The 26,499-nt window shown below is 43.4% G+C and overlaps 1 protein-coding gene across 6 annotated transcripts; it reads right to left on the bottom strand.

Annotated features, from left to right (window-relative positions):
• Nucleotides 1-1,508: 1,508 nt before the first annotated feature.
• gtf2ird1 (GTF2I repeat domain containing 1) lies at nt 1,509-26,499 on the bottom strand. 6 transcript variants are annotated; one of them, XM_049016204.1, is made up of 28 exons: nt 26,470-26,499; nt 22,012-22,143; nt 21,577-21,718; nt 18,205-18,381; nt 17,667-17,850; nt 17,046-17,347; nt 16,888-16,947; nt 16,204-16,299; nt 11,325-11,408; nt 10,831-11,014; nt 10,122-10,147; nt 9,751-9,865; nt 9,482-9,525; nt 9,280-9,360; nt 7,836-7,919; nt 6,343-6,396; nt 6,197-6,262; nt 5,840-6,023; nt 5,606-5,667; nt 5,315-5,380; nt 4,503-4,770; nt 4,383-4,411; nt 4,234-4,281; nt 4,012-4,089; nt 3,724-3,916; nt 3,519-3,556; nt 3,284-3,399; nt 1,509-3,189 (listed from the first exon to the last, which is right to left on the bottom strand). In XM_049016204.1, the coding sequence occupies exons 1-28, from the start codon at nt 26,482-26,484 to the stop codon at nt 3,121-3,123; spliced, it is 2,997 nt and encodes a 998-aa protein (XP_048872161.1). In that variant the 5' UTR covers nt 26,485-26,499; the 3' UTR covers nt 1,509-3,120. The 6 variants fall into 6 exon arrangements, with proteins under 6 accessions (XP_048872161.1, XP_048872163.1, XP_048872164.1 ...); XM_049016206.1 differs by lacking the exon at nt 26,470-26,499 and adding an exon at nt 26,251-26,446; XM_049016207.1 differs by lacking the exon at nt 26,470-26,499 and adding an exon at nt 26,008-26,219.

The following is a 26,499-nucleotide window of genomic DNA, read 5'->3' as shown; positions in this document are numbered from 1 at the left end:
TATTAAAGTCAGAGTAAATTAAAGCTACCTGTGGCCTGTACTACGAAGCGGGGTTACTGGATTATCGGGGTAACATGTCGGATTTAAGGTAGTCTGGGCGAAATGTAAGTGAACATGAATATGAAGTCCATTTAAACTGTGGTACCTTAAATCCGACAAGTTATCCCGAATCAGTAACCCCGCTTTATAGTACAGGCCACAGTGCTTTCGGGTCATTAGATCCTAAACGTGTTTATATCATTTGTACCTGTTATTAAACAACAATTCTTCTGTAATGGTTTTACTCAAATCTTTTAATAATTGCACACATGTTCTGCTAACAGAATACTGAATTTACAGTATATGCTCATTATATGCAATAGTACATAGCAATACTTAAATATTAATATTTATATAAATAAGAATTATTAATTTGTTATTGAAAGAAAGCCCATCTGCAAAGGCATTAAGGTAAAATAAATCATGACATCAGGAATGAAATGTTTGTAGCCTACATCAAGTCCCATTCAAACAACTCGTCCCAGAAATGATTGTGTGAGTTAAAAACAGCAGATAGTATCAGTAAACCCTGGACAGAATGCCAGTCCATTCTGAAATGCCAGTTAGCTTTACTGCAGGAATTCAAACTGTGGGAGGAAAGCAATATTGGTTCCCAGTAGGTGAGAGTCAATTTTGCATTAACATTATTTAGTGGATGTGGTGTTACAAGTGAGGATCAGAGAGCAGAGTGAGAAAGTCTTTCTAGAGCAGTTGGGGCTAAGGGCTTTGCACAGGGGCCTGTTGGTGATATGATTAGTCTGTGAGCCACTGTATTAGAACACAACTGAGACCCACACATTGCAAACATCACTTGAATTATTTTTTACTTGAACCAGGTATGAAAACAACTTCAAAATATCATATTTGTTTAAAGGGAATAACCAGTCTGCATTAAACATAAAAATATTATTGGTTCTAATGTGTGGTTTTTTTAATGGTAGTTTTGTTCTTAGAGCACCGGATTATCTGTGGTTGGCAGTGAACAAGGGGTGCAGTCATTGCAATGCCGCGATTGTGCACTCAACTCTGTCCCTTCAGGCGTGTGGGGTTTGCCTGCCTTTCCTGTTCCAAAGGACACAAGTCACCAAGGTTACCCATTTGTGGGTGTCTGCAGTGGCCTGGTGTAGCGTTCGGCGCAGCCGCATTATCCCAGGATGGTTTTAATTTTTTATCAAATTAGGTTTGCAAAAAGTCTGCCAGCTATAAACACAATTAAGAAAATATACAGTGCTATATTAAAATAAAAAAAAATATGGAAAAAACCCGAGACTTATCATCCAACATGGACTGAATCATCCCATCCAGGGTGTCCTATGGATCCTGAGATACACTGCAATGGGGAAGTGGCTGTGGAAGGCGGATGGAGGTGAGATAATACTTGGCTGCTTGACTGTAATGGAGTGCATCTGTGATTTCCGTTACCCATCCAGCACATTCAGCAAAGTGACCGCGAATGTAGCAAAGAAGAATGCAAGGCAACACCTTTTATTTGAAAGGCCTAAATGGCATTAAGGTACAGCATAGAAATTCCGGTGAATCCAGAGACAGTCGTTACAGGATAACACATACCGTTCAACTTCGAGTTACATTCATATTATATCTTTAATGTAACCATTTACTTAATCTCGATATGCTACAAAAACGGGGTGAAAGAAAATGAGGGAATAATAAAAATATACGATCATTTATCTGAGATGTGGAGCCGCCACACATGAAACGTGTCTATTCAGAGGAAATGCCCACGTCCAGACGCTGGTCACAGCTGGCCACAAGGCGCCAGCACTGAAGACGAGGATCTGTTAGACACACACTGCCCAGACGTTTCACTGGGATCTGAATGGATATAGTGAACATTCTGTTCTACGTCCTTGCAAATAAACAACCTATTTTTTCAAATAAATAAATAAATAATCAGACAGACACCTTTATGCCATTATATCAGGTTTTCTTCCCCCTACAAAATGACTTGCTTATATTATCCAGCATGAGGAGCATTCAGACCTCAGCTCTGCTGCTGTGTCCTGGGAGTCGAGTTACTCCACCTGAATTGCTGCGATAAAACATCCAGACATACAAACTGCCGAATTAGTAAGTGTGGCCTAAGCAATAATTATAATAATGATCATGATGCTGGCAACACGACTCTGGTGTGAAGTTTGCGTGGTTTCCTCCATCGGCACGGGTTTCCCCCAGAATCCAAAATCACACAGTTGGATTAACTGGAGTCTCTCAAATGCCCATAGTGCATGGATGTGTATACGTGCCCTGTGATGGACTGGCATCCCGTCCAGGGTGTCCCCTGCTTCATGCTTGTTGATTCCTGGGATAGACTCCAGGCTACCCATACTGGATAAACAGTGACGGAAAATGGATAGGTAATAACAACAATAATAATAATAATAATTATTATTATAATAATCTGCGATGGGCTGGCCCCCCGTCCTGGGTTATTTCCTGCCTCGTGCCCATTGCATCCGGGATAGGCTCCGGACCCCCCGCGACCCAGTAGGATAAGCGGTTTGGAAAATGGATGGATGGATGGATATTATAATAATAAACTGTGTGGAGGAAGGCTTTAGTGTCTGTAAAGTAATTGACCTACAAGGCCTGAGCTTTGCTCTGCAGCAGAGAGAGACGGAGTCCTCATGGGGGAAGGACAGCAGACAGAGAAGTGGTGGAACAGGAAACCAACAGCCAGAAGAGGAACATTTTCAACAAACTGTATGACATACCAGGCATCCAGAGGTTTCCGTGGAGATGCAGAGGCAAGCGGCTGGCAAGGGAGCTTCCGCCAATAAGTACATCTTAAGCACAGAGTTTCAATTTGCTGTTTAACAACAGGGCACAAGCATGTATCCAGCACCCCCAGAGTGTAAAGGGCTCCATCACATCATCTCAGAAGATCTTAGCTGCTTGCCCCCCCCCCCCCCCCACCCCTTCCTTTTGGCCATTGGGATGAGGGGGTTTGCTACATGAACATCACTACACGGGGACCAGGACTGGAAGATGTGGCTATAAATACTGGACTGACATCCTCCTCCTAGTCATCTGTCCATCCTAAGCAGATGCACATCCCGGCCGCTAGTACTGCACCTTGCCGGGCACCTGCGCATTCATGCCGCTGTAGTCCACCATGTACATGGGCCATTGCTGCAGGGGAAAGGGAGTAACAGATGCCATTGAAACAGGGGCCTTTGCACAGGCAGCATCTCATTAAGGCTCCAAACGGCAGCAAACCACTCACCATCACAGGAATCTGACTGGTCGATACTCCAGACTCTGTCCCCAAGGGCGTGGCTGCCTGAGTGCCATCCGGCACCCGTTTGCGTTTGCGGCGGCTGCTGCTGGACCCACCCTTACCTGGTGAAAATGGCATAATAAGGTTTTATTAAACCCTAGACCCCCAATCATGACCCTAGACCCCAATCATGACCCACGTGTGAAATGTAAATGTTTCAAACCAATGGTGCTGTGCTCACCTGTGTTACATGTCTGGGTGCAAATTTCTGCAAAAGGCCTGTATTTAAAAAATAAAAAATAAAAAGACAAATGTCAGTACTGACACTCATCCAGCAGAAAGAGCACATCCATCCGTTCATCCCTGATACGGCCAAGAGGCGTCCTTCAACACACAATGGTTATGGTTCAGTTAAGGCCACAGTGATTTCTTGTGTGGTCACTCACTGTAACTGGCTCTTTATGTTGATGGTGATGTCATCTCGTGCCAGGAGGATCTTCTCCAAGCGCACAATGTCGTAAGTGTTTGGGTTGCGGAAGGGAATATCTTCCGGAAGACCAGAAACTTCCACAGAGTCCGGACTAGCGCGGATCAGTTTGTACGGTACCAGGACAGAGCGATCCAAGCCGAGAGCTTCTCCTGAAGATGAGGCATTGGGAATGCATGGGTACACAGGGATAGACAAAGGGACATACTGCAGGAAACATGGTCACATGTGAAAGTCTCCAGCTGACCATATTTCTTGTTGAAGAGCTCCTTCACTTGCTCCCGGAGGATGACCTTCTCCCCCATGCGGTTCACATCCTCCTCATCTGTTGGTAACAGAAACACATCTTTCCAATGGGAGAACCACTAGCTAGCTGTTAACAATAACAAGCATGTTATGAGGCAGGAGACACTCGCTCTTACTGCCATTACAAGTACTGAGCGTACGGCCTGGGACACCGGCCACTCACCCTTTATCGACGCGTAGGCCTTCTTTAACAGGGTGATCCGCCGTGGAGCTGGGGGGGGGGGGGGGGGGGGGACAGCAGTGCAAAGTGAGTCCAGTGCTTTCGGAACTTCACTCTGTCTGATCATGAGCTGAAAGTTGAATGGGATTTACCTGGTTTGGGGATGAGTCCTTGAAATGGTCTGGAAGGAAAGAAATCCCGGTTTCTTTGTATTTTTTGAACTGCATCTCCATCCTGAATGACATGCGGCATGCATGAACAGTGCCCCCTACCTGGTGATTGTGAAGGAGATCTTGTCGGCCACTGCTAGGATCCTCTCCAGGTTCTGGGAACCAAAGGTGCACGGCTTTCGGAAGGGGATCCCTGGGGGAAGCCCCTCAATGATGACGGAGCCAGGGTTGCTCTTGATGCGCTTGTAGGGTACCTGCACCGGATACTTGATGCCCAGGGCCTCACCGTACTTCCTGTTGAACAGATCCTGGACCTGTTCCCTCAGAGTGTTGGCCAGATCGATTCTGGACAACTTGGCCTCCAGGTTGTCTGAGACACACACACACAACCTAAGTTCTAGCCACCATTTTGAGATCTTCCAAATTACTTCATTGCTGCAAAGCTAGGCCAGGGTTAGCTCATTTCAATGCAAGTCCATCAAGAACTGTCTAACGATGAACACCCAACAAAAAATACTGGATATATTAAAATACAAACCCCAGAACACAACACTGAGTGCATGTTAAAGGTCAAAGGAAACCATATGTGCAAGACAGTGCATATAGAAAGTATATGTATGCAGACAGTAGACAGTGCAAAATAATATCACATATGTTGGTGGAGAATTTTCAGTAACACTTTACTTAAAGCAGTCATCATAATATATTATAGATACCTTCATAATGCATTATAATGCACTCATAAAGTATTACAAACATGGCTAAAACTATTTATAAAAAAGCACATTATAGCCATGTGTATTATGCATTATGAATGGTCTATGAAGGTCTCATCTATAATGCACTATAAATGGTTACTAAGGCTGCGAGTGGGAACTTCCATGCCTAGTATAAACTGACAATGGCATCCTTACCAGAGTATCCTGGTCTTTTCAGTGCCGTTCCAGTATCTTCTAGAACGTTATCCTTAGAGTCCACGTCTGCTTATGTAGAAACACACAGTAGCACTCAGTCTTTCTGCATTTTAAGTATTTTTAAAGTCTTTTCAGAAAAAAACTGCCCATCATCTGTGATGTTGATCCATTTTTGGTGAATATGAATAATGAACATGCATAGGTGAGTCAGCATATTAAAGATTACTGTTCACTATCATCGACTGATTTTGTGCTTCCAGGGGGAGCGTTCTAAACATGGCGCTGACGCACCTGGGTTAACAGTTGCATTGAGAGGGGCATCATGCTTGATTGGATCGGTTAACAGGTCCAGTCTGCAAAACAGGAGGATTTTTCACATAATATTAACACCTGGACAGGTGTAGCAGAGTATCAAAACATCTTTCTCTTCAGAATATTAGCCACAATACTATACTATACTAACCACAATACTAATTAATCGATAATGTAATAATGGATTGGCCGAGTCTGACTTTAGACACTTGCCTCTTGATGACAAAGCGGATCTGGCTGCCCAACTCCAAAATTTTCCTCAGTTTGTTCACACCGAAACAGTTGGGGCGCCGGAATGACATGCCCTCTGGAAGACCAGTCACGTACAGATCGTCCGGGTACATCTGGAACTTGGAATAGGGCACTCTCGTGGGTTCTGGGAGGCCCAAAGCTTCAGCTGGAATAAAGAGAGACACACAGGCTTCATGCACTACATCAGAGCCCAGCGGACACCTGAATTCCACCATGAAACCAGATCTTTTGTGGGGAGCCTCAATGGATTCCCACCTGAACCAGAACACCATTCTTCTGGCCTAGCTCACATCTGCATCGGACATAGGTGTGACTTACCATACTTTGCGTTGAACAGACCCTCCACCTGCTTGCGAAGGTGCAAAATCATCTCGCCAAGGTCCTCTGAAAGACACAAGCAACATGGACTAGGGCTCCTCTCAGAAGAAGCCAGACCAAGAGATGGGACAAAGAGGTCCTTTTACCTTCAGCAGGTCTTTGAGGCAAACTGGGTGCCAGTTTAGGTGATGCTGACGCAGCTGAAAAGGAGAAGATACTTCCTCAGTCACGACATAGACCAAATAGCAAGGATTCTCCAGGTAAAAAGGGATGGATCATCAGCTCCCATCACTGAATCAAACATGCTAACAGTTCTGCACTTACCGACATTCAACGTGATGCCAAGTAGCACAAATCAAAACACTGCTAATATGAGTTAATATGAACACTTGGATATAAATATGTTTTCCTCAAACAGTTCAAACTCAATACCAGCATCAAATCAAAAGCCATTATTATCAACAAATCATGATCCAACTATTAGCATGAGCTGCTCCTCTGATGGCAGACCCTTAATAAAATAAGCAAAGGAGCAGTAAATGTTCAAGAGGTCTTATTAACTCACGGTTTCCGTCTAGTCACCAAAGTAAGTTTTTGGGTCAACAGACAGATGTGTGGTCTATATCCACTAGACCAGTGTTTTCCAATCCAGGGACACACCGACAGTCTATGTTTATTGCTCCCTTTTGGGAGCTGAGAGACAGCAAAAAAAATGGAAAAAATGTCTGTGAGTCCCCAAGGACTGGATTGGGAAACACCGCAGTAGATGTTCACAGAGCGCTATGGCACAGTCAGTGGGGGGGCGCTAAAGGACTAACAACGAAATGAGGTCTAGGTTATGAGTGTACAGTCACACCTGGCATGCAGGAAGGATACCAATAAAAGCTGTAGAATGAACTGTGTGTTTTGGGGGGTGAATTTTAGACAGAATTAAGGGTTAATATGAAACAAAAGACATCACACACCACAACATGTGTAGCTGGATCTGGGTGCATGTTTTATACTAATAATCAGATGCTAGGATAAATGTTGCAGTTATTGAGATAAGAAATATAAAATATAAACTGCAAAAGCTCATGTAGGGGAGGTACATGTGCATGTTCAGGGCAGGCTGATGTCCAGCTTATTCTCCCCTTCGAACATACCAGCAGGCCGGACTGTAGACACATGGCACTTTAGCACACAGCGCTGTCACCCCAGAAATCAGCTCACTATCAAGCTTCCGCCAGCTATCACAGGTGCTGCGGGAAACCTAGTTTTGAAAATAATGTCCCGAATGGAGAGCTGGTAAAAACTGACGGTGCTTTTCCAGATCGAATAGGTCACTCCTGATGTACAGAGGAGAAAATTGGGCAGGGCCACTGGAACATGGGGCACTAGCAAGATCTCAAGGGCGGGGACACTGAGATTTGAGGTACTACTGAGATTTTGAGGGTGGTGTGAGGGCAGAGCCACTGGGAGATAGGGAGCTAGTGAGATTTTGAAGGCAGGGTGAGGAGAGATGAGAGTATCTGTGAAAAGAGATTTCATACGTTTCCGGAAATGAAGCTCCCTAAGAGAAGGAGCGAGGCTGCTGGCCACGGCCCCCAGGGCGGCGCTGTGTCCCGCCGGTGCAGTGGGGAGGTGAAGCCGCAGTTACCTGCAACGACCTCTAGGGGGTGCATGTCAGGGCCCGCGGAGTCGACCAGAGGCTCGCCGGGCTCCTCCACAGAGACGCTGGTGTCTGAACGGAGAGACAGCAGGAGGGTAGCAGTGAAGCACAGGGCGCACTAGGGATCCATTAAGGTCCTGGGTCCAAGCCAATAGCTCCTCGAAATTAGTATTAACGTGAATTACCATTAATTATCCAGATTTATCACAAGGTTATGAATCATTCGCATTTAAGTTACATTGGCATTTTCATTCAAACCTGTCTAATTAGTAAATGAATACATCATAAATTCTTCAAACAATACCCACCCACCTACCCATCCATCCACTCATTTTTTTAATAGGGGGCCTGGAGGCAGTAAAGGGCACTAAGCTAGAGGACACCCTGGACAGGATGCCAATCCATCGATGCGTACACGCACAATCCGACACACACACAGACACAGACGCGCACACAGACACAGATGTAGGATATACCTATCCTTATGGGGCCCGCTCATTCATTTTTATGGGAAAAATGCTAACGCTAACTATGACAACCTTAACCCCCACCCTGCCTTAACCTTAACCATAAGTAACCAAGCAAAATATGAGAGTTTTTGCATTTTTAACTTTTTCATAGCAGTCACCGATTTTTATAAAATAGAGTTTTCCCTTATGGGGACCAGGAAACCGGTCCCCATAAGGGAAAAAAATGGATATTTATCACGCAATAGGGACATTGTGTCCCCATAAGGATAGGTATACCCGCTCACACACAAATAGATACACACAGGCACACAGACAGACACACGTACACACAGACACACACACACACAGACAGACACACAAACACACAGTCCACATATTTATATCTTTATGTGGACTCTCCATTCATTTCTGTGGGCATAACCCTAATCCCATAATGACATAAGTAACCAAACAAAATACAAGACACAGATTTTTATAAAATTGAGGTTATCCATGTGGGGACCAGAAAAATGTCACCACAAACTAAAAAGTTACAGGTTTTTAATCACATTGTGGGGAAATCTAGTCCCCCACAATGAAACAATTACACACACACACACCCACCCACACACACACACACACACACACACACACACACACCCACACACACACACACACACACACACACACACACACACACACACACACACACACACACCGAGTAGCAAAATTTCCTGCAGGAAGCTGGAGTATTGGGAGGAAACGCACATGACAGGAAATCTCCACACACACTCAGCAGAGGCAGGACTTGAACTGGAAGTACTGGAAGTGTGAGGCTGCAGAGCTGCCCACTTCATTCACACTACGGTGTGTCGGCATGCATTTCAAAGGCAGCACATCCATCCAGTCAGTGCCGGAGCTGCTCCGATCTGCCAATACGTCCGAGAGTTTGGCAGCTATCAGGCCTGCAGAGCCCTTCTTACCCGGGATCGTCACCTGGATGATTTCTCCATCTGGCGGCTCAGTTTTAATCTTTTTCACGGGAACGCAATCAGCAGAAGGCCCTAGGAAAGCAGAGCAGGCAGGTGTCACACAACCGGGACATACCCCTAGATCTCTGCAGACATTTTGAACTTTCCTGTAACATCCAGAACTAAAATCAGCAAGACCTGAACGGCAACTAACCTGGTTCACAGTCTGCTAGCGGACTTACACAAGAGCTGGTTGATCTGAGAAGAAAGACAGACAGAAACAAGTAAACATAAAAAAGCAAGCTTGTCTGCTCAGTGGGTTAGAACGCTGTGCCTGTGATCGAAGATTGTCAGTTTAAATCCCAGAATCAGCAGAGTGATGTCACCGTTGGGCCCCTGAGCAAGACCCTTATCCCCAACTGCTCAAGGGACTGGCTGACCCTGCATTCTCAAAAGGAAGTGTCGCTTTGGATACCCCCTGACCTGCTGCTCTGAGCATTGGCAGACCCTTCCAAAACCGGCAGCTGGACCCGAGGGACATCCTGAAAAGCATCCTCTGTCAGGGAGGGCAGCTCCTCCTTGCACATCTTTCCAGCAGCTAGAGGAAGGACACAGCATAGAGACTACAGAAAGCACCAGGGTAGCTGGTAGCTGTACTCGCTAACCAGAAGGCTGCAGGTTCAAGTCAAGCGATGTAACCTTCTACTAGCCAGTTGCTTATGATCTGCAGCAGGAGAATATCAAACCGCATATACAGCATAAGTGCAGGAGCTGCTTTATAATCAAGTTTTCAATATGACAGCACATGATTCAAATTCAAACCTGGTACAGTTTAAAGGCGTGTCTGAAATTACCTGTGAAAATCCTCTCATCAAACATCCTGTAATGAAGTAAAGAGCATGTGATTAGCATGTGATAATCACTGACAGCAAGCAGAAAGAGCAAAGCTAGGTCATATTTACAGGACCTTCCCTGCTCGTGGCCTAGAAACAACAAGCCCAGTGTGTTATTGGCTGTGAAGCACACAGTGACATAGTAACAGCCTGTCAGCTGAGAAGCAGACAGGATGAGATGTAAGGCTATGGGTACGACTTACTCATAGTCATTCATTCTAGGCACTAATGAATTATTTTACTGTCCTTTTTGTTGCACAGCCTCATTAATAATTGTGGAACATTCATTATTTGAGGTTGGCTTGCTGCAAATAAGCAGCAAATCAAACTTTTAAAAATGTTTACTTGTCTTTACAGAAAGAGCAACAGGCCTTTTTCATCCATATTTTGGAAATACAGGGTTGAACCAAAACCATTAAAAACACAGAATTTGGCTGTCTCACTTCCAAACACAGTTGCGTTGACCATAGGTCTGTGATCGATAAATCAATAAAGTTAATCTAATCTAATCTAATCTAATCTAATCTAATCTAATCTAGTATAATCTAATATAATCTAACTTAATTTAATGTAATGTTTGTGCCAAAGACAAAGTGCTTCAGTTTACCACCTGAGACTTTAAGGTTGCATCGATCACAGGTCTGACCCAGAAGCAAACACTCGCACTTACCGCCTGACCACGAAGCACACTCTATGCCTCTCCTCCAGGATACGTTTCAGTTTGGGCACTCCGTATGTGCATGGCCTCTTAAAGGGGATCTTATCTGGAATCCCAATGATCTCCACTGCCTCCGGGTCACACGCAATCTTCCGGTATGGGACAGGAACCATATGGTCTAGACCCAAAGCTTCAGCTGAAATGCAGGAAACAGACAAGTGTAAAAAGTGTAAAAAAAGTCTCATTATCTGTAATGCAGTCTCACTGTATATCTTCATTTTAGAACTACTGATATCGTGGCTCTCTATTTTTGTGTTATTTTGCAATTTTATTTCATTACACAGATTGTGTACATTGTGTGTTTGTCTAAGTGACAAACGAAACTCCTAACATGAAACGTGAAATGTCCATGAAGCTGCCTGTGTGGATCCACTCTGGGCTCTCAGCCCCGACACCAGCAGGACAACAGTTAGAGACCCCCAAAGTCGGGGAGATGTGTAGCTCACCATAGCGGCTGTTAAACAGGATCTGCACGCATTCCCGCAACGTGTTGATGTCTTCCGTCTCCCGAATGAATGTGTCCCATTTCTCTGTGGGAGAATAATGAATTTAAAAATGACACAATCCTCTGGGTGGTGACGTGGTTGCCTCCAAACCCAGCCAAATTCTCAGACCGTCTTAACCTAAACAGTCACTCCACCAGTCTGGGTGAGATGGCGGGTAGAAATCTGTGGAGAAATTTGTCTGTGGTACTCTGAGATTCCTAACAATATTATGGAGCAGATTCAGAGTGATTGTACTCTGCAACACCTTAGCAGTTACTGAATGCCCAGCTGGAATTCACTGAAATTATCATCATTGCAGGACTGAGCGCCCAGCTGGAATTCGCTGAAATTATCATTGTGGTACTCCCAGAACAAAATGCATGGTCTTGATGCTTTAATGATTATTATGATCCATTTGACTGAACAGTAACTGGCTCTGACTGTCACTGATTAAAGTGTGATTATATCACATTGGCTGATATTGTGCAGGAAAAAAAAAACACCTTTTTTCTCTTTTTCTGAAATTGAAGTGGACAAGAAATTTACTCCAAAAAATGAGTTATTGGTTTATTACTGTGATGCCTAACTTACGAGACATGTTTGAAAAAACAGAAATGTGAAACTGAAATTACACACAACTAGGACTTGAGGGTATAGAAAATAGATGGATAGGCTCAGGTCCCCCCCACAACAATAGCTGGGATTAAGCGGTTACGGTGATGGATGGATGTTGCATTAGGATGGGGTGGTTAAGAACCAAAAGTGATCAAAATCAAACAGTATGCCTTCTGTAGAAGAAATCCTGTCACCAAAAATGTGATTGCTAACGTAAACATGATCACTCAAGGTCAATTCATACTTCTCATTTCCATAGGTGCTTTCAGTCCACGCAATGATGAGTGACGTACATTTTGTCATCAGGGGATTGCGCCGGATGGTTCAAGTGTAGCCCAGGTATTCATGTCCGGCAGACAATATGTGCATCAGTGCGCAACGACTGCACATGTGCAAGGAAATTGATTAGGTGTATTCCAGTAGGTGGGAGCACTGACTTTCACAAAATAAAGTGCATGGAGATTTCTTTGACATTTCTTTAACTGTATGTGTCACTCTATCTTTAAATATGTGTCAATCTATTGTCCAAAAAAATACTTATAAATCAATAATTAAATATATCAATAAATCATTCAATTTATAATTGCAAAACATTTCATATTAGATTTCATAATGTATTGACACATTTAATGAATGCTATATTTTGTATATATGGATACCAAAATATACAGTAAACTGGTGAAATTTGCAGATGACACCAATGTGGGTGGTGTAGCAGATACTGAATTAGCGGCTCAGCAGCTACAGCGGGATCTTGATTTAATTAGTGACTGGGCCGATACCTGGCAGATGAAATTTAACGTCGATAAATGTAAGGTACTCCATCTAGGGAGCAGAAATATAAAGTACAGGTATTTCATGGGTGTCACTGAAATAAAGGTAGCTGATCATGAGAAAGACCTTGGTGTGTATGTTGATGCTTCCATGTCCCATTCTCGCCAGTGTGGGGAAGCAATAAAAAAGGCCAATAGGATGTTGGGGTATATCTCCAGGTGTGTGGAGTTTAAGTCAAGGGAGGTAATGCTAAGATTATACAATTCCTTGGTGAGACCTCACCTAGAATATTGTGTGCAGGTTTGGTCACCATATCTTAAAAAGGACATTGTGGCCTTAGAAAAGGTGCAGCGTAGGGCCACAAAAATGATTCCTGGTCTTAGAGGAATGTCATACGAGGAACGGTTACTTAAGCTAAATCTGTTCAGTCTCAAGCAAAGGAGACTGAGGGGGGACATGATCCAGGTATATAAGATTCTAACAGGTTTGGATGCTGTTCAACCAAATAGTTACATTATTATTATTATTATTATTGCATTAGTTTAAATACACGAACTCGTGGCCATAGGTGGAAATTAGCGGGAGAACATTTCAAGCTGGATTTAAGGAAGCACTTCTTTACACAGCGTGTAGTCAGAGTATGGAATAGCCTTCCTGATAATGTAGTGCAAGCTGAATCCTTGGGTTCCTTTAAATCAGAGCTAGATAAGATTTTAACGACTCTGAGCTATTAGTTTAGTTCTCCCCAAGCGAGCTTGATGGGCCGAATGGCCTCCTCTCGTTTGTATAGTTCTTATGTTCTTATGTAAGATTTATTGAAAGATTAATTGCAAGTTAGACTGAAAGATAAATTGATGATTTGAAGGATTCTGGTATGCAAATTAGTTGTGCACTGATTGGTCTGTGAAAGCACAGTAGACGTGAACCTGCGGTCTCAGTCATTTTGATTTCTGTACATGGGAGTGAGGTCTTTATCCTTGTGAGAACAAAATGTAACTGGGGTTTTTTTGGAAAAAATGCAGCAATGCATTACTTGATTTCATCATTGCATAATGCAATGCTTTTTGTGTGCATGAAAATAGGCACTACACACCTCATATTTGTGGATTTTTTTTTCTTCTACGGACCAGCTGCGATACAGATTGAATATAATCCGCAAATAAATAGCAGCGAGGTCAGAAATGTCACGGGAAGTGATCCAAAAATGTGCAAAACCTACTTCAGGTGCACAAATCACTCTGTATTTTTTGTGGATAGTTAAGTATTTGTGGATCACTGGGATTTTTGTCCAATTTATACCGAAGCTGATCTGCAGAAAAAAATCCACAAATATTAGTTGCAGTTATTAACTACATAATAGCTAAAATAAGTCACTAGTTAAGCTCCGTGAAGCTATAATCAGCACAATTTTAAAAATCCAGTGTTTGGTTAGTGCTATGTTTGTGCAGTTTTGTGCTGTAAGAATTAGGATTTGTGTCTCTTTAATTTTTAAGAGAATAGCAATTATTTTTACACACGAAGGTGTAAAAGCTCTGTGATTTTACGTGGCCCAGCACTTCGTGGCTGGGGTGCTGTTGTTCTCAATTGCTTCATAATATCCCTAACAGTTGACCATGGAATATTTAGTAGAGAGGAAATTTCACGAATGGACTTACTGCACTGGTGGCATCCTATCACGGAACCACACTTGAATTCACTGAACTCCTGAAAGTGGCCCATTCTTTCGCAAATGTTTGTAGAAGCAGTCTGCATGGCTAAGTGCTTGATGTTATACACCTGTGGCATGGAAGCGATTGGAACACCTGAATTCAATGATTTGGAGGGGTATCCCAATACTTTCAGCAATCGAGTATATATAATTATAGATAGATTGACACATATAATTAAAGACATGTCACAAAAAAATCCGCCATAGCAAAGGAAGTGTCATGCCCAGCTCGTCCGATCCTCGTGTGTGCCACGCCCCCTGATTATCCACATGTGCTTCCCTGATCTTACCTAGCTGTGTCCGATTATTTTCGCCCAGTCTTGTCTATTTCAGTCCATGTCTTGCCTTAGTTTTTGTCCATCATTGATGTTAGTCGATGTTTGTACTATCGTTCTGTCCTGCCCTGCCCATACCTGCAATAAATCTCCATTTTCCCCGTACTTCGCCTGCTAGCCTGCTTCCTGCCCGTTCGCCTTAACCAGCAACTCTGACAGAATGACGGACCAAAAACCGGGGCAAGATCGGGGAAGCATACGTGGATAATCAGGGGGCGTGGCACACATGAGGATCGGACGAGCCGGGCATGACAGGAAGTATTTCATATTTGTAGTAATTTGAGCAGCTATATAAGGAGGAATTACAACCTTCACATAGATACTCACGCATCTTATTTTTCATACTGTACTCAATGTACAGACATTAGAACCATGGTCTACGGTACTTTCAAAAGCAACATTATTCTGGCAGTTGCAAATATTGGCAATAAAATTCACCAGGTGTCATGGGTAAATTATAGTTGGGATTTAAAATACCATGGTATGCCGTATTACTGTAATATCGCCCAAGCTTGGTTACAACTTTAAAACTATTAATAAAGGTTTCCCAGTTTCACTACATTGATTGTATTTGTGCTTGTTGCAATATGTCTGCCCTCTCCTGGTCTGCAGCACTGACTGTGACCATCTGCGTTCACTGACAAATGTACAAAAGAGTCTGTACACAATGCATGTACACAAGAGTCTGTGTGCATGACCATGAGTGGACTCAAATCAAACACGGAAAAGTGAAGTACAAATTAGGCTTGGCATCGACATGATCGATAATGTTTTACAGTGCTCAGGCACACAAGTCTAAAGGTTTTGACAAGATGTGCATGTTAATAAAAAAAAAATACCAGCTGACCTTCCACATTGTTAATATCTCGCTGGAATAGTTATTAGCATTAGTTGTTCTAAGCTATGCTACCAATGCAACACCATATACACAGAACTATCACTGAAATCATCATCCGGATGTTTCTCAAAAATTTTAAACAAATCAACCTATAAATACAGATGACTATTAAGGCCGATTTAATACTGGAATATTATTACTAACAATATTAAAAGGGAACAGACATATTTGCAGAACATTTAGCTTCATTTGCTCTGATAGTGAAGTCGACCAGACTGTGGTCTGTGGTATAACCGGCCCAACCGTCTTGTGATGCACAGATGCAGTGAACCTAGAAAGCACGAAGTAGGGGACACTCTGAGCGACAAAGGAGACTGGATGCAGGTTCAACGCACATTTTTGACTGTGGGAGAAAACTTGCAAAACCAGAGGAAACCCACACAATTTGCAGTCACAAGCAACAGTCCTAGAGGTGCCGGGTGGCAATGCGACAGGATGAAACATTTAAATCGCAGGGCTGACTGTTGATTGAGCAGACCCCCCCCCCCAGTATGGATGCAGGACACTAACCTGATTTCTCATGCACTATGGAAAACAGAAGCCTCTTGGAAAAGTGCAGACCTGTGGGGCTCTGGGCCACATCACCTGGGACCCCCAGCCGATCGCCTAGCAGAGAAGAAAGATCACAAGTTCAGCAAGCTGCAGGACAAATGAAAAGCTAGCACCTAGGTCACCAAGTCAGCTAACTGTACACAGCAGGCCAGTGCTAACTATGCTAAAGCCACTCAGGTTAACCCATCCTAATCACCAAGCCGTGTCGCTGTACATGGTGGACCCATGCTAACATCACTAACACCTTCAGATTAACCCATCCCTGCTCACCAATTCGAGTTATTGTACATGGTGGACCCATGCTAACTCTGCTAACACCCTCAGGTTAACCCATCCCTGATCACAAAGTCATGTCACTGTACATGGTGGGCCCAAGCTAACTCTGCTAACACTCTCTGGATAACCCATCCCTGATCAGCAAGTCGTGTCACTGTACATGGTGAGTCCTGCTAACAATGCTTATTTTACATGGCGAGCCCACGCTAACTCTGCTAACACCCTCATGTTAACCTATCCCTGAGCACCAAGCCAAGCTGTTGTATACAACAGGCCTGTGCTAACATTGCTCAGGGTAACCCATCCATGGTAGCAGTTTCTGGCTTTTACAAGCTAAACCATCTAAAAATACAAAATGACACAAGCCCTCTTGGAATGGATGTCCAACTGGAGATGGGGTCTTCCTCTCAAATGGTGGACTCTCAGCTGTCCCCAAACCACATAGACAGAGAGAGGACTAGGGATTAGGCTTGCTTGTTATAAATATCAGTCGAGGGGCTCAGGTTGCCAGGAAGATGCCCTACCGACGTCGGCACAGTCCTTAGCGGGCGTCGCCTTCTCAGACCCCGACGACCACGCGCCTTGCCGCTCTTTGCCGACATTGTAGAGGGAGGTGGGCTTGGGCTCCATCTTGCTGTCAGTGTGCCCTTGTGAGGACATGGGCATCCCGTAAAGGAAGCCGAAGAGTCTGGAGCCACTGGTAGCAGCGGTAGCCTCCTGGCTACCAGCCTTAACGGGGATGTGGTTGGCGAGGTTTTTGGCGACAGAGGAAATGTGGTTGACTTCTGGGCAGGGCTGGACATCCCGGGATGGCTCCTCCGTCGTTCTGTAGTGTCACGAGGATGATTTACAACCTTAACAGTTCAAATTATGGGGCTGAGGCTTACAAAACCAAGTTTAAAAATAACTTCTCTTTCATGCTAAATCACATGATGTGGGGACCTTCATGTCACTGTCCTTCTTCAATAACCCTGGAAGAACAGATCTAATATCTACGTGTCTGTAGTACAAACAAGCAAAATTGCCTGGATGTAATTTTGACAACACTATTTATATACTGACCTATAAAGCTATGGTTATTTGCAGCTATAAAATATCCAAAATAAACACAGAAACATTATGTATCAGTACAAGGAGCCTGGCACCTTTTGACCATGAAGCGGATGCGATTGCTCTGCTCCAAGATCTTCATTAAGGTCTTGGTGTCATATTCAGTGGGCTTTCGCAGGGAGATCCCATCGGGTAGGCCATGGACAGACACGGAACTGGGGTCCTTCAGGATCCACTCATAAGGCACAGGGACCAGGCTGCTCTTCCCAGCAGCCTCACCTGTGGGTCGTAACATGGCCGAGAGCCCAGATGCCACTAAAGGTCAAATATGAGATTCTCCGGCCTGTTTGCAAACTGCTGTTTTCTTATCAGGTTACAGGGATACTGTGTTTCATTTTGGGGTCTTTGGAGAATGAGCTGCTTAAAGAGCAAACCTCAATTTCAACAGTAATTCCTAAATATTTTCTATGGAAGATTTTAAGCTTATACATTCGAAACACCTAACTAATGCACATGAATGGAAACAGATGGGAAGATGAGGTATATCCACAACACCATCATAATCTAAACCTCTGTTCATATGAAAATCTGTATCAAAATAAGAGGTGAAAGGGATCTCATTGAGGATCTCACTGTAAAGCACGCTGAAGACTTCCTCCACCATCTTCCTGAGGATGGAGGTGTTGGAGTGGGCGTCCGCAGGGCCCCTCAGTGCAACGTGTGCTGCCTCCTTACTGACTTTACTGGTGTCACTTTCCGAGACTTTGGTGTGGGTGTTTACGGAGGGTACAGTCTGCAGACAGGGCACTCCTGCAGGGGAAACAGCCAGCATCGCCTCCCCTTAGCAACATTATAGTATAAGGCTGGGCATTATATCCATATTATATCAAGTATGCGCAATAATCACCAGGCCTTCAGATGATATTTGGCCAACACCCGCTTTTCAGTACTATACGTAAGTTTATTTACTCCCAAAATTTGGTAAGCAGATTAGTAGTAGGGGGCAGCATGGTGGTGCAGTGGTTAGCACTGTTGCCTCACACCTCTGGGACCCGGGTTCGAATCTCCGCCTGGGTCACATGTGTGTGGAGTTTGCATGTTCTCCCCATGTCGTTGTGGGGTTTCCACCGGGTACTCCGGTTTCCCCCCACAGTCCAAAGACATGCCGAGGCTAATTGGAGTTGCTAAATTGCCCATAGGTGTGCATGGTGTGTGAGTGTGCCCTGCGATGGGCTGGCCCCCCATCCTGGGTTGTTCCCAGCCTCGTGCCCATTGCTTCCGGGATAGGCTCCGGACCTCCCGTGACCCAGTAGGATAAGCGGTTTGGAAAATGGATGGATGGATGGATGGATGGATTAGTAGTAAGGCTAAAATATTAATGAGGCATTTTATGACACTCAAAAGTTAGTAATCTTTATCAATTTGGCATATCCTTATGTGACAGACTTTAAGTTGTAAAAAGTACCGCCACACCAAGATGTCTTTTTACCTTGTTTATCCACCAGATCTCCTTTTTAAAAAATGTTGTGGCTGCTGAGCTGTTCCTTTCTTCACTGCCACTTCAGTGCTTATCACACTGAAGTATATACCAAACCATTGTACAGACGCTTCTCTACTTACGAATGAGAACAGCCGTTCGTAACTTGAAATGTTCATAAGTCGTCATTTAACATCATTTAAGGGTACAAATAACGAGTATGTTGGAAGCACGCACACTACGCTGCTACGCAGCAGAAGTAGCGACCAGAAGTCATACTAGGCGAAATTGGCACGCAGAAAAAAGAAAAACTGATGTTGCGGACAGGAAACGGGAGCCCAATGAACACAGTTTGGACTTACGGTCCTCTTCGTTTGTATGTCTGAAATTTCGGAAGTTGAACGTTTGTAAGTAGAGGAGCGTCTGTATACCAAAACAGTATTATGTGGTGTGCCCACTACAGTGCATATCACACTGAAGTATACCAAACCATAGCATACCAAAACCGTATTATGTGCTGTGCTCCACTAACTGAATTTAATAAACATACAGATATGCCAAGTTTATACAGATTACTAACTTTTGGGTGTCACAAAACACATCTCAATAATATTTTAGCCATACTATTAATCTGCTTAAATTATGGGCATAAATAAACATCTGTATAGTACCGAAAAGCTAGCATCTGGTCAAATGTTTCACCTGTCATCTGACGCCCTGGTGATTATTGCACATACGTGGTATAATATAGATATGATATCGCCCAGCCCTATTTTAGTACCGTGCCCTCATATATTAAGAAGGATCCACAAATAGCAATGGGGCCAAAAAATAAAGGCTGATATATATTTCTACAATGAATCAACGCCATAAGAACAGTGTAAACATGGACCCTACACCATACCGACATGCAGCTGTAACTACACACCACGGTAACACAGACCATAAAAACTATAATTGGTCAACTTGGTAGAATTATTTTTTTCATGGGAGAGAAGAAAGCTACTTATATCATTGATTGAAATGTGACAATATGATTGAAACTTAAGCGTTATTTATATCTAGCATCAAATAACCCACACTAGGCATCAGAGCAACAGGTCTTACAAACACTTAGGATGACAACACCAATTTCACTTACCTACATTAAGATTATTTGTATTTTACAAGACAAAAAAGTGAAAAGTAGTATAGATGCTAAGGGTCGGTATTGATGGCCCAAAGGGTCAAAATGTGTTAACTTTTAAGTTTCTTCTGCTTACGGATTCAACTTTCATAAGCAACATTGTTTCTCAGTACATTTCCGGTATTTGGAAATCTTGGGGTTTACGTTTCACTACAAGATTTATATAGCCATAGGAGACAAAACTTAGCAAGTTTGCAATTTTAATGACTGCTCCTTTTCAAGATTATATAGAATAAATTTCACATTAAAGTTTACATCCACTACTTTTGCATGAGCTCTGCATGCGCTCTCTGAGCCAATCCTAATCATTTTCATCCTTCCTGTTTAAATCACTCACAAATAGAACTGTTTGTGATAAATTGATTTATTTTTAATTAATTTTTTGCTCTAAAAATGTTGCCATATTTATCACAAATTTTTTTTTATTTTTCCCCGATATCGTGCAAGTACAAAATACTAACTACTATGAGATATCTAACAACATAAAATGCAACATTTCTACCTCATGTCGAATGTGGTACTTTGCTCTGCCAAATGAGCAATGGATAACATATAGAGAATGCTGCAGCAGTACAACAAAATTAGCAACTTGCTTTGGAGGCAGTGAGAATACAACACTTCATGCCACAATCTCATACAAACAAGTGAGACCAGAAATGAACTGACCAAGATGGTTTTCTTGCACTGCCCCCTGGTGGACATGACCTTTAATCGTCCAGATTGCCATAATCTATGCATGCAAGTATGAGCAGCAGCAGCACCGCTTGTATAGCCACAACACTCATAAACATACATGTTGCACGCATACAGTATAAACCAGTCCTAACCTAAGATGCATGAAAATAGACTCAAAATATAATGGCTCAACATTTTTCCAGATTTGTCTACGGGAAGTCTGGAGCAGCAGAAATGTAACTAAGCCTTGAAAAATGCATATTTTGTTAAATGTCTTTTTTTCTGTTTCAACTGCATAATTCAACAATTGAATATATCACAAGATGTGAAGACAATAAATGTAAAATCCAAACTATGTATCACCTAGTGTTCTGGCAGTGTAATCGCAACATGACACAAAAACACGAACACAAGGGTGTAAATGCTCGCAAAGGTACAGGCCACTTATGTAGGTCATGGCATAGACTCCATGCAGAAGTATAATTCAGGCTTAACATCAAGAACAAACATGGTAAGCATGCTATGGTAGCACCTGGGTGGACCTGGGCTGCAGAGCAATGAAGCTCACAAGCCCCACAGCAGCTGGCCTTCATGCAACTAGCTAACAAATGCCAAGAGCTCAACCAACAATAACATTTCCAATCAAAAGGCGGTATCTGTGACTGACTGCAGAACTTGTGGAAGTCGGTCTGGATCTCCTTCCGGGAGTTGAGGAAGACCCTGCCCTTCTCCGTTCCCACGGCGATCACGCTGTCCTCATGCACCGTGACACATGCTACCTCCGCATTTAGCTTGGACATGGCCGTGCACTGGAAAAGACAGGTCAAGTGTCAGAGCGGTGGCCTCGGAGGATGACGAGGGCCATGAAAGAGCAGAATCGAACAAACAGTAGCATTAGCAGCAACATCAGCAAAGATGCACCAAACTGGCCCACCTGTTTATGCCATCGGCAGTAGCCCAGCCTTACCCTCCTTGAAGTTTTAGGGGGATAAACCTCCGGCGACTGGCATAAACATTTATTACCTTCACAAACACGCATACGGCAGGCCGGCCTACCGGGGCCCATATGCCAGGCGGTGGCACTAAATTAAAGGGAAATTACCACGGAGTCCAGGGCAGACACCAGGCTGGTGAGGATCTCCTGTCTGGCAGACACCTGGGGAAGCCGCAGCTCAGCACGGGGGTCAGCTTGCATCCCATCACACGGCGGCTTCCGCGCGTGTGCCATGGCCACCTGGGGACAGAGAGGAATGCATTCACTAGCTAAGGCTGTGCCCACACTCATAGAGGATGAGCCCACCCGCCCGCAGGAACTGATACGAGACTTTCCAGGAAGTAAAGGGAATTACATTAAAGGAAAACTCAAAGCCATCATATGGTCGAAAGGCAGATTCATTTAAACTGATAAAACAACACATATGCTTAGTGGATCAACATAAACTATGTAAAAATGCAGAGCAATGAACCTTAAAAACAGACACCAAACATTTTCATGCTTCTCTTCCCTATAGTTCAGCTGAATGATGAGCCTTAAGCTTCAATTTAAAACCATGGCAGAATTTGCAGATATCAGGTAATTGTTAATATAGTTCAACAGAAAATAAGATACGTAAATATGAGGCAGAAATATAACCATTTTATATGCTGGATTAATTTATAGCAGAAGCCAAAATCTGTCATGTGTGAGGTGGGGTGGTAGACTAATTAGGCTTTAAAAGTGATGCTAAGGATGTGTCTGCCATATGCTAATTTGGAATCCATTACAGACCAGTGAAAGTAGCTCATTATCATAGGCTTTTGTCAAGCAATTAAAATCGACTCAGATTATTGTTTTAAAACCATTCATTCAATCTGCACTCCATAAAAGTGAAAGGTCTAAAAACGTAAAAATAGCTTTGCATCAGAGGCAGTAGTTACATCTTGGAAAATCGTACTCTTTAAACTACTTATACGACTTTCAGTATTGTTACTATACATATCACACACTTTTTTACTTCCTCAGTTACCAAAATAAAATATTACTTCAGTGAGATTATGTCCCAAAAGGAAGAGAAGCTTGCTAGACGTATATATTGTACATATATATAATTTTAAATGACAATCCTAATTCCTGGCCCCTCGTGTTCTCATGGCAACCGCAATCGGTCTCCTTGGAAACTAATCTCGTGGCATTTGAACAATGCGGCTCTGGCCTTTAATCTCTCCAGACACTAGGAGTCATTATCCCAGCCTCCGGGTAGCCCAAACACTGAGGCGAGCGGGGCGCCCCCAGCTGCACCATATACTGGCCGATTCAGCGTCTGCGCCTCCCCCCTCCACAGCAACGGCACAGAAACACACATCGCCCTACCTGAGGCAACCGTAAATCCTTTGTTATGTGCCTTAATCGCACTCCACAGGTCGGCATCAGATACATCCTATCTCGAAGGTTAACAAAATAATATTCTCTATATTTGTACATCGATTGATCCATGCAGTTCATAGTTGTTGTTTAATGTTAAAAACTAATTTTCACTTCACAGATACTTAACCGGAGAGTTACTTGGTAACCTAAATAATGGAAGAAAGGACCGGCATGAATGAATGAAGACACACAGAACTATTTGCACACTGTAGGAACTTGATTACTTGGCACGGATTTTTTTTTCGCCATTGATCTGCTTATAAAGAATTAATAACTTGTATTGTTAATCATTTTATGTGGAAATAGAACTCAAGATAAATATATACAAGAACTTAAAGAGATTGATTTGAAGGGAACATTAAGGCACAGAGGCGACATTTGAAAGATTCCTAAAGGGTGCGACGTCTACAAGGCGACGGCACTGACCACCCCGCCGAGCAGCAGTACACGTCCGCATTGTGAACAGTATCTCTGTGCATTATACATTCAGCTTCATACTAAGACGTAGCCTACTCAATGGAAACACTGATCGTCTGAAAACACATTACCACACCCTGATTTACAGGAAATAAGATAATGCCGTAAATGGTGGACGCTGGAGTAAACGTCATCCGGACAATCTGTGCTGGCTACCGGTGACTTTCCCCCCTCGGCGGACAGTGCGGGGACAGTGACTTGTTGAATCATTCTCCATATGGTGACATTACGGTGACCTGGAAGGGTATCATGGCCTCCTGAGCGGTTTTCCCCCTAAGAAGCTTGTGTTTGACATCGATACACGGCGATCTGCTACGCTATAAACCCTGAACAGAAGGTTCTGGCTGTTTAAATAAAACTGCTGAATGCTGATCATTCAGTTCAACGCCGACTTTTAGCTTTTTAATGAACATTTTGTGTCCGACGAAATACCAACCCGTCTAGTGCTCTTTAAAATCATTTATACTGTCATATTGCCATAAATATGTCATATTTATTTGTCATAAATATGCCAAATGCCATATTTATACTGTCCTTACTGTCATATTTTACAAATAACACAATTAACATCGGTGGCTTGTGTTTCCTATGCAGCACAAAACTACATAAATGTATGTAAGTATTCTGTCACTACAAACGTAATTTATAGCGGACGAGTAACGTTTTGTTTGCATCTGGCCAAAACATGCAGTGGTTACGTAAAGGAGCGTCACATAACACAATGCCAGGTGAAACATATAAAACACGCATACAGTCAGACACAATACTTAAGTCCATCGATTTTACACTGTCAGCAGTAATTTGACATAGTAATGGACTAAGTAAATGTCTAAACTTTTATACCGAACAAGTTAAAACTATTCCGAATTAGAAGTGTTAGGCTGTGTACAAAACTGAAAAGCTACGCGTTTTATATTATTCTTGTCGAGGCCCGGAGCTCGTTAATGTCAAGCGTTAAATGTCATTTTCATGTACACAAATACGCCTTTGTTGGTGGTAGCTGCACTCCGCTTTAGCGTTTTATTAATTTTTTGTGACATTAACATTTACGAACACCGAACGTCGCGATCATGCCCGTCATGCACACGAACCGCCTTTATCCCGTCGCCGCAGAGTGATTTTTTCCCCCTATATCTTCACGTTAACTGTAATACATATATGATTGTAAATATATAATATTTGTAATATAATGGATCTCAGCCGATGACACTGTAAAGTCGATCGTAAAGGGCTAAAGAAGCGACGGCCGGCCGCAGCAGCAGCAGCCCGCGATGTTACTTTGTAACGCTGAACAATAAGCCGGAGGGAGCGGATCTCATGGCCGCACCAGGGGCTCCGTGGCGGTGCTCCGGGCCGCCAACTCGCAGCTCCAGCACCTTACATAATGTCCATAACACCGGGCATCGCACTGCCAGACCGCCGAGACAAAGCCATGCAGGGTTTAGCCAGCCTCATGTGTTTTCCCTTGGACACCATGTTTACCATCCCCTCCCCCAGAATTATAATCCATAATTTCACTATTTGTGTAATGTCACGTGTTCGTCCAAAACATCTCACGTTAACTAAAAAACACTAAAGCATGCATCATGCTTACCAAAACAATCGCTTTAATTTCCTTACGATCTCAATCCCGGAATACGCGCAGCTTTATTCTCTATTTAATCCGATTGAAAAGTGCAAGCAGGATTTTTCTCCCATTTATGATCTGGCGTTAATAAGATCCCGAAACCTTATAATCCGCAACATCATAATGATACTGACGGCTTCTTTAAAATGTTGCACGGTAGATTATTGCAGTTTTTGGCCGTTTCTTTCTGTTTTCTTTAGCGGAGCTCAGTGTCCCCTTTCCCCTTTCTTTGTTCTGTAATCCAGTAAAATTGAAACCCATTCGCCTCCGCTAATCCCAGCCCAACTCAACAACAGCATCTATTGGCTGTAATTTACATATAGGATTAAGGAACCTCTGCAAAAGCATGGGGGAAAAGCTTTCTTTAAAATGGGAAGTGAGCAGGGATACTCCTGTATTGCAGATTGCGATGCCCCAGCTCACTTGTGCATGACTTTTTGCTGCTTAAGTAAGGCAGATCTTTTCTTTCCATCGTCAGATTAACTGCACAGATTATTGTCCCTGACACCAAAATGCCTTAAAAACCAAAAGCCCACATTGACGGCCTGGCCTCGCCCGACGCTGATAGTAGGTAATTTTGGTAAATTCACCTTTTTGTGTTAAAATTCAAATAATAATTCCGTTTTAGGAAAGAAAAATGCACATAAAATACATAAAATCACATGGAATTCAATACATAATTTTTCGTATATAAATTAAGCACCGGAAAGAGAAATGAGATTTTATAAAATAAAAAACATATAATCTGCGTTTGAACAATGCGCAGCACAAAGCCTGGCACAGCGCCGCCTGCCATGTGATCCTCGCTTGAACCCGAGGCTTCCATTGCTTACGGTTAAACTATGGCCGACCGCAACCGTTTCCCGAGTTCCTGCGCCCAAGGCCCCGATTGCTTGCGGTTAATCTATGGCCGACCGCAACCTTTCCCCGGGTTCCTGCGCGCCGACAGTTCCCGAAGCCTGGCGCCATCCTCCCTGATCCCATGCATTGCCATCGTCTCTGAAATGTGAATTTCCCTCTTCCCACTAACAGCCCGTTCAGCCGCAAGTCACCTTTCCCCAGAACATTATGGTCCCTCCCCT

This window comes from Brienomyrus brachyistius, chromosome 6, assembly GCF_023856365.1.
Source record: "Brienomyrus brachyistius isolate T26 chromosome 6, BBRACH_0.4, whole genome shotgun sequence".
NCBI classification, from domain to species: Eukaryota; Metazoa; Chordata; class Actinopteri; order Osteoglossiformes; family Mormyridae; genus Brienomyrus; species Brienomyrus brachyistius.
This window is presented reverse-complemented; position numbering and strand designations above follow the sequence as displayed.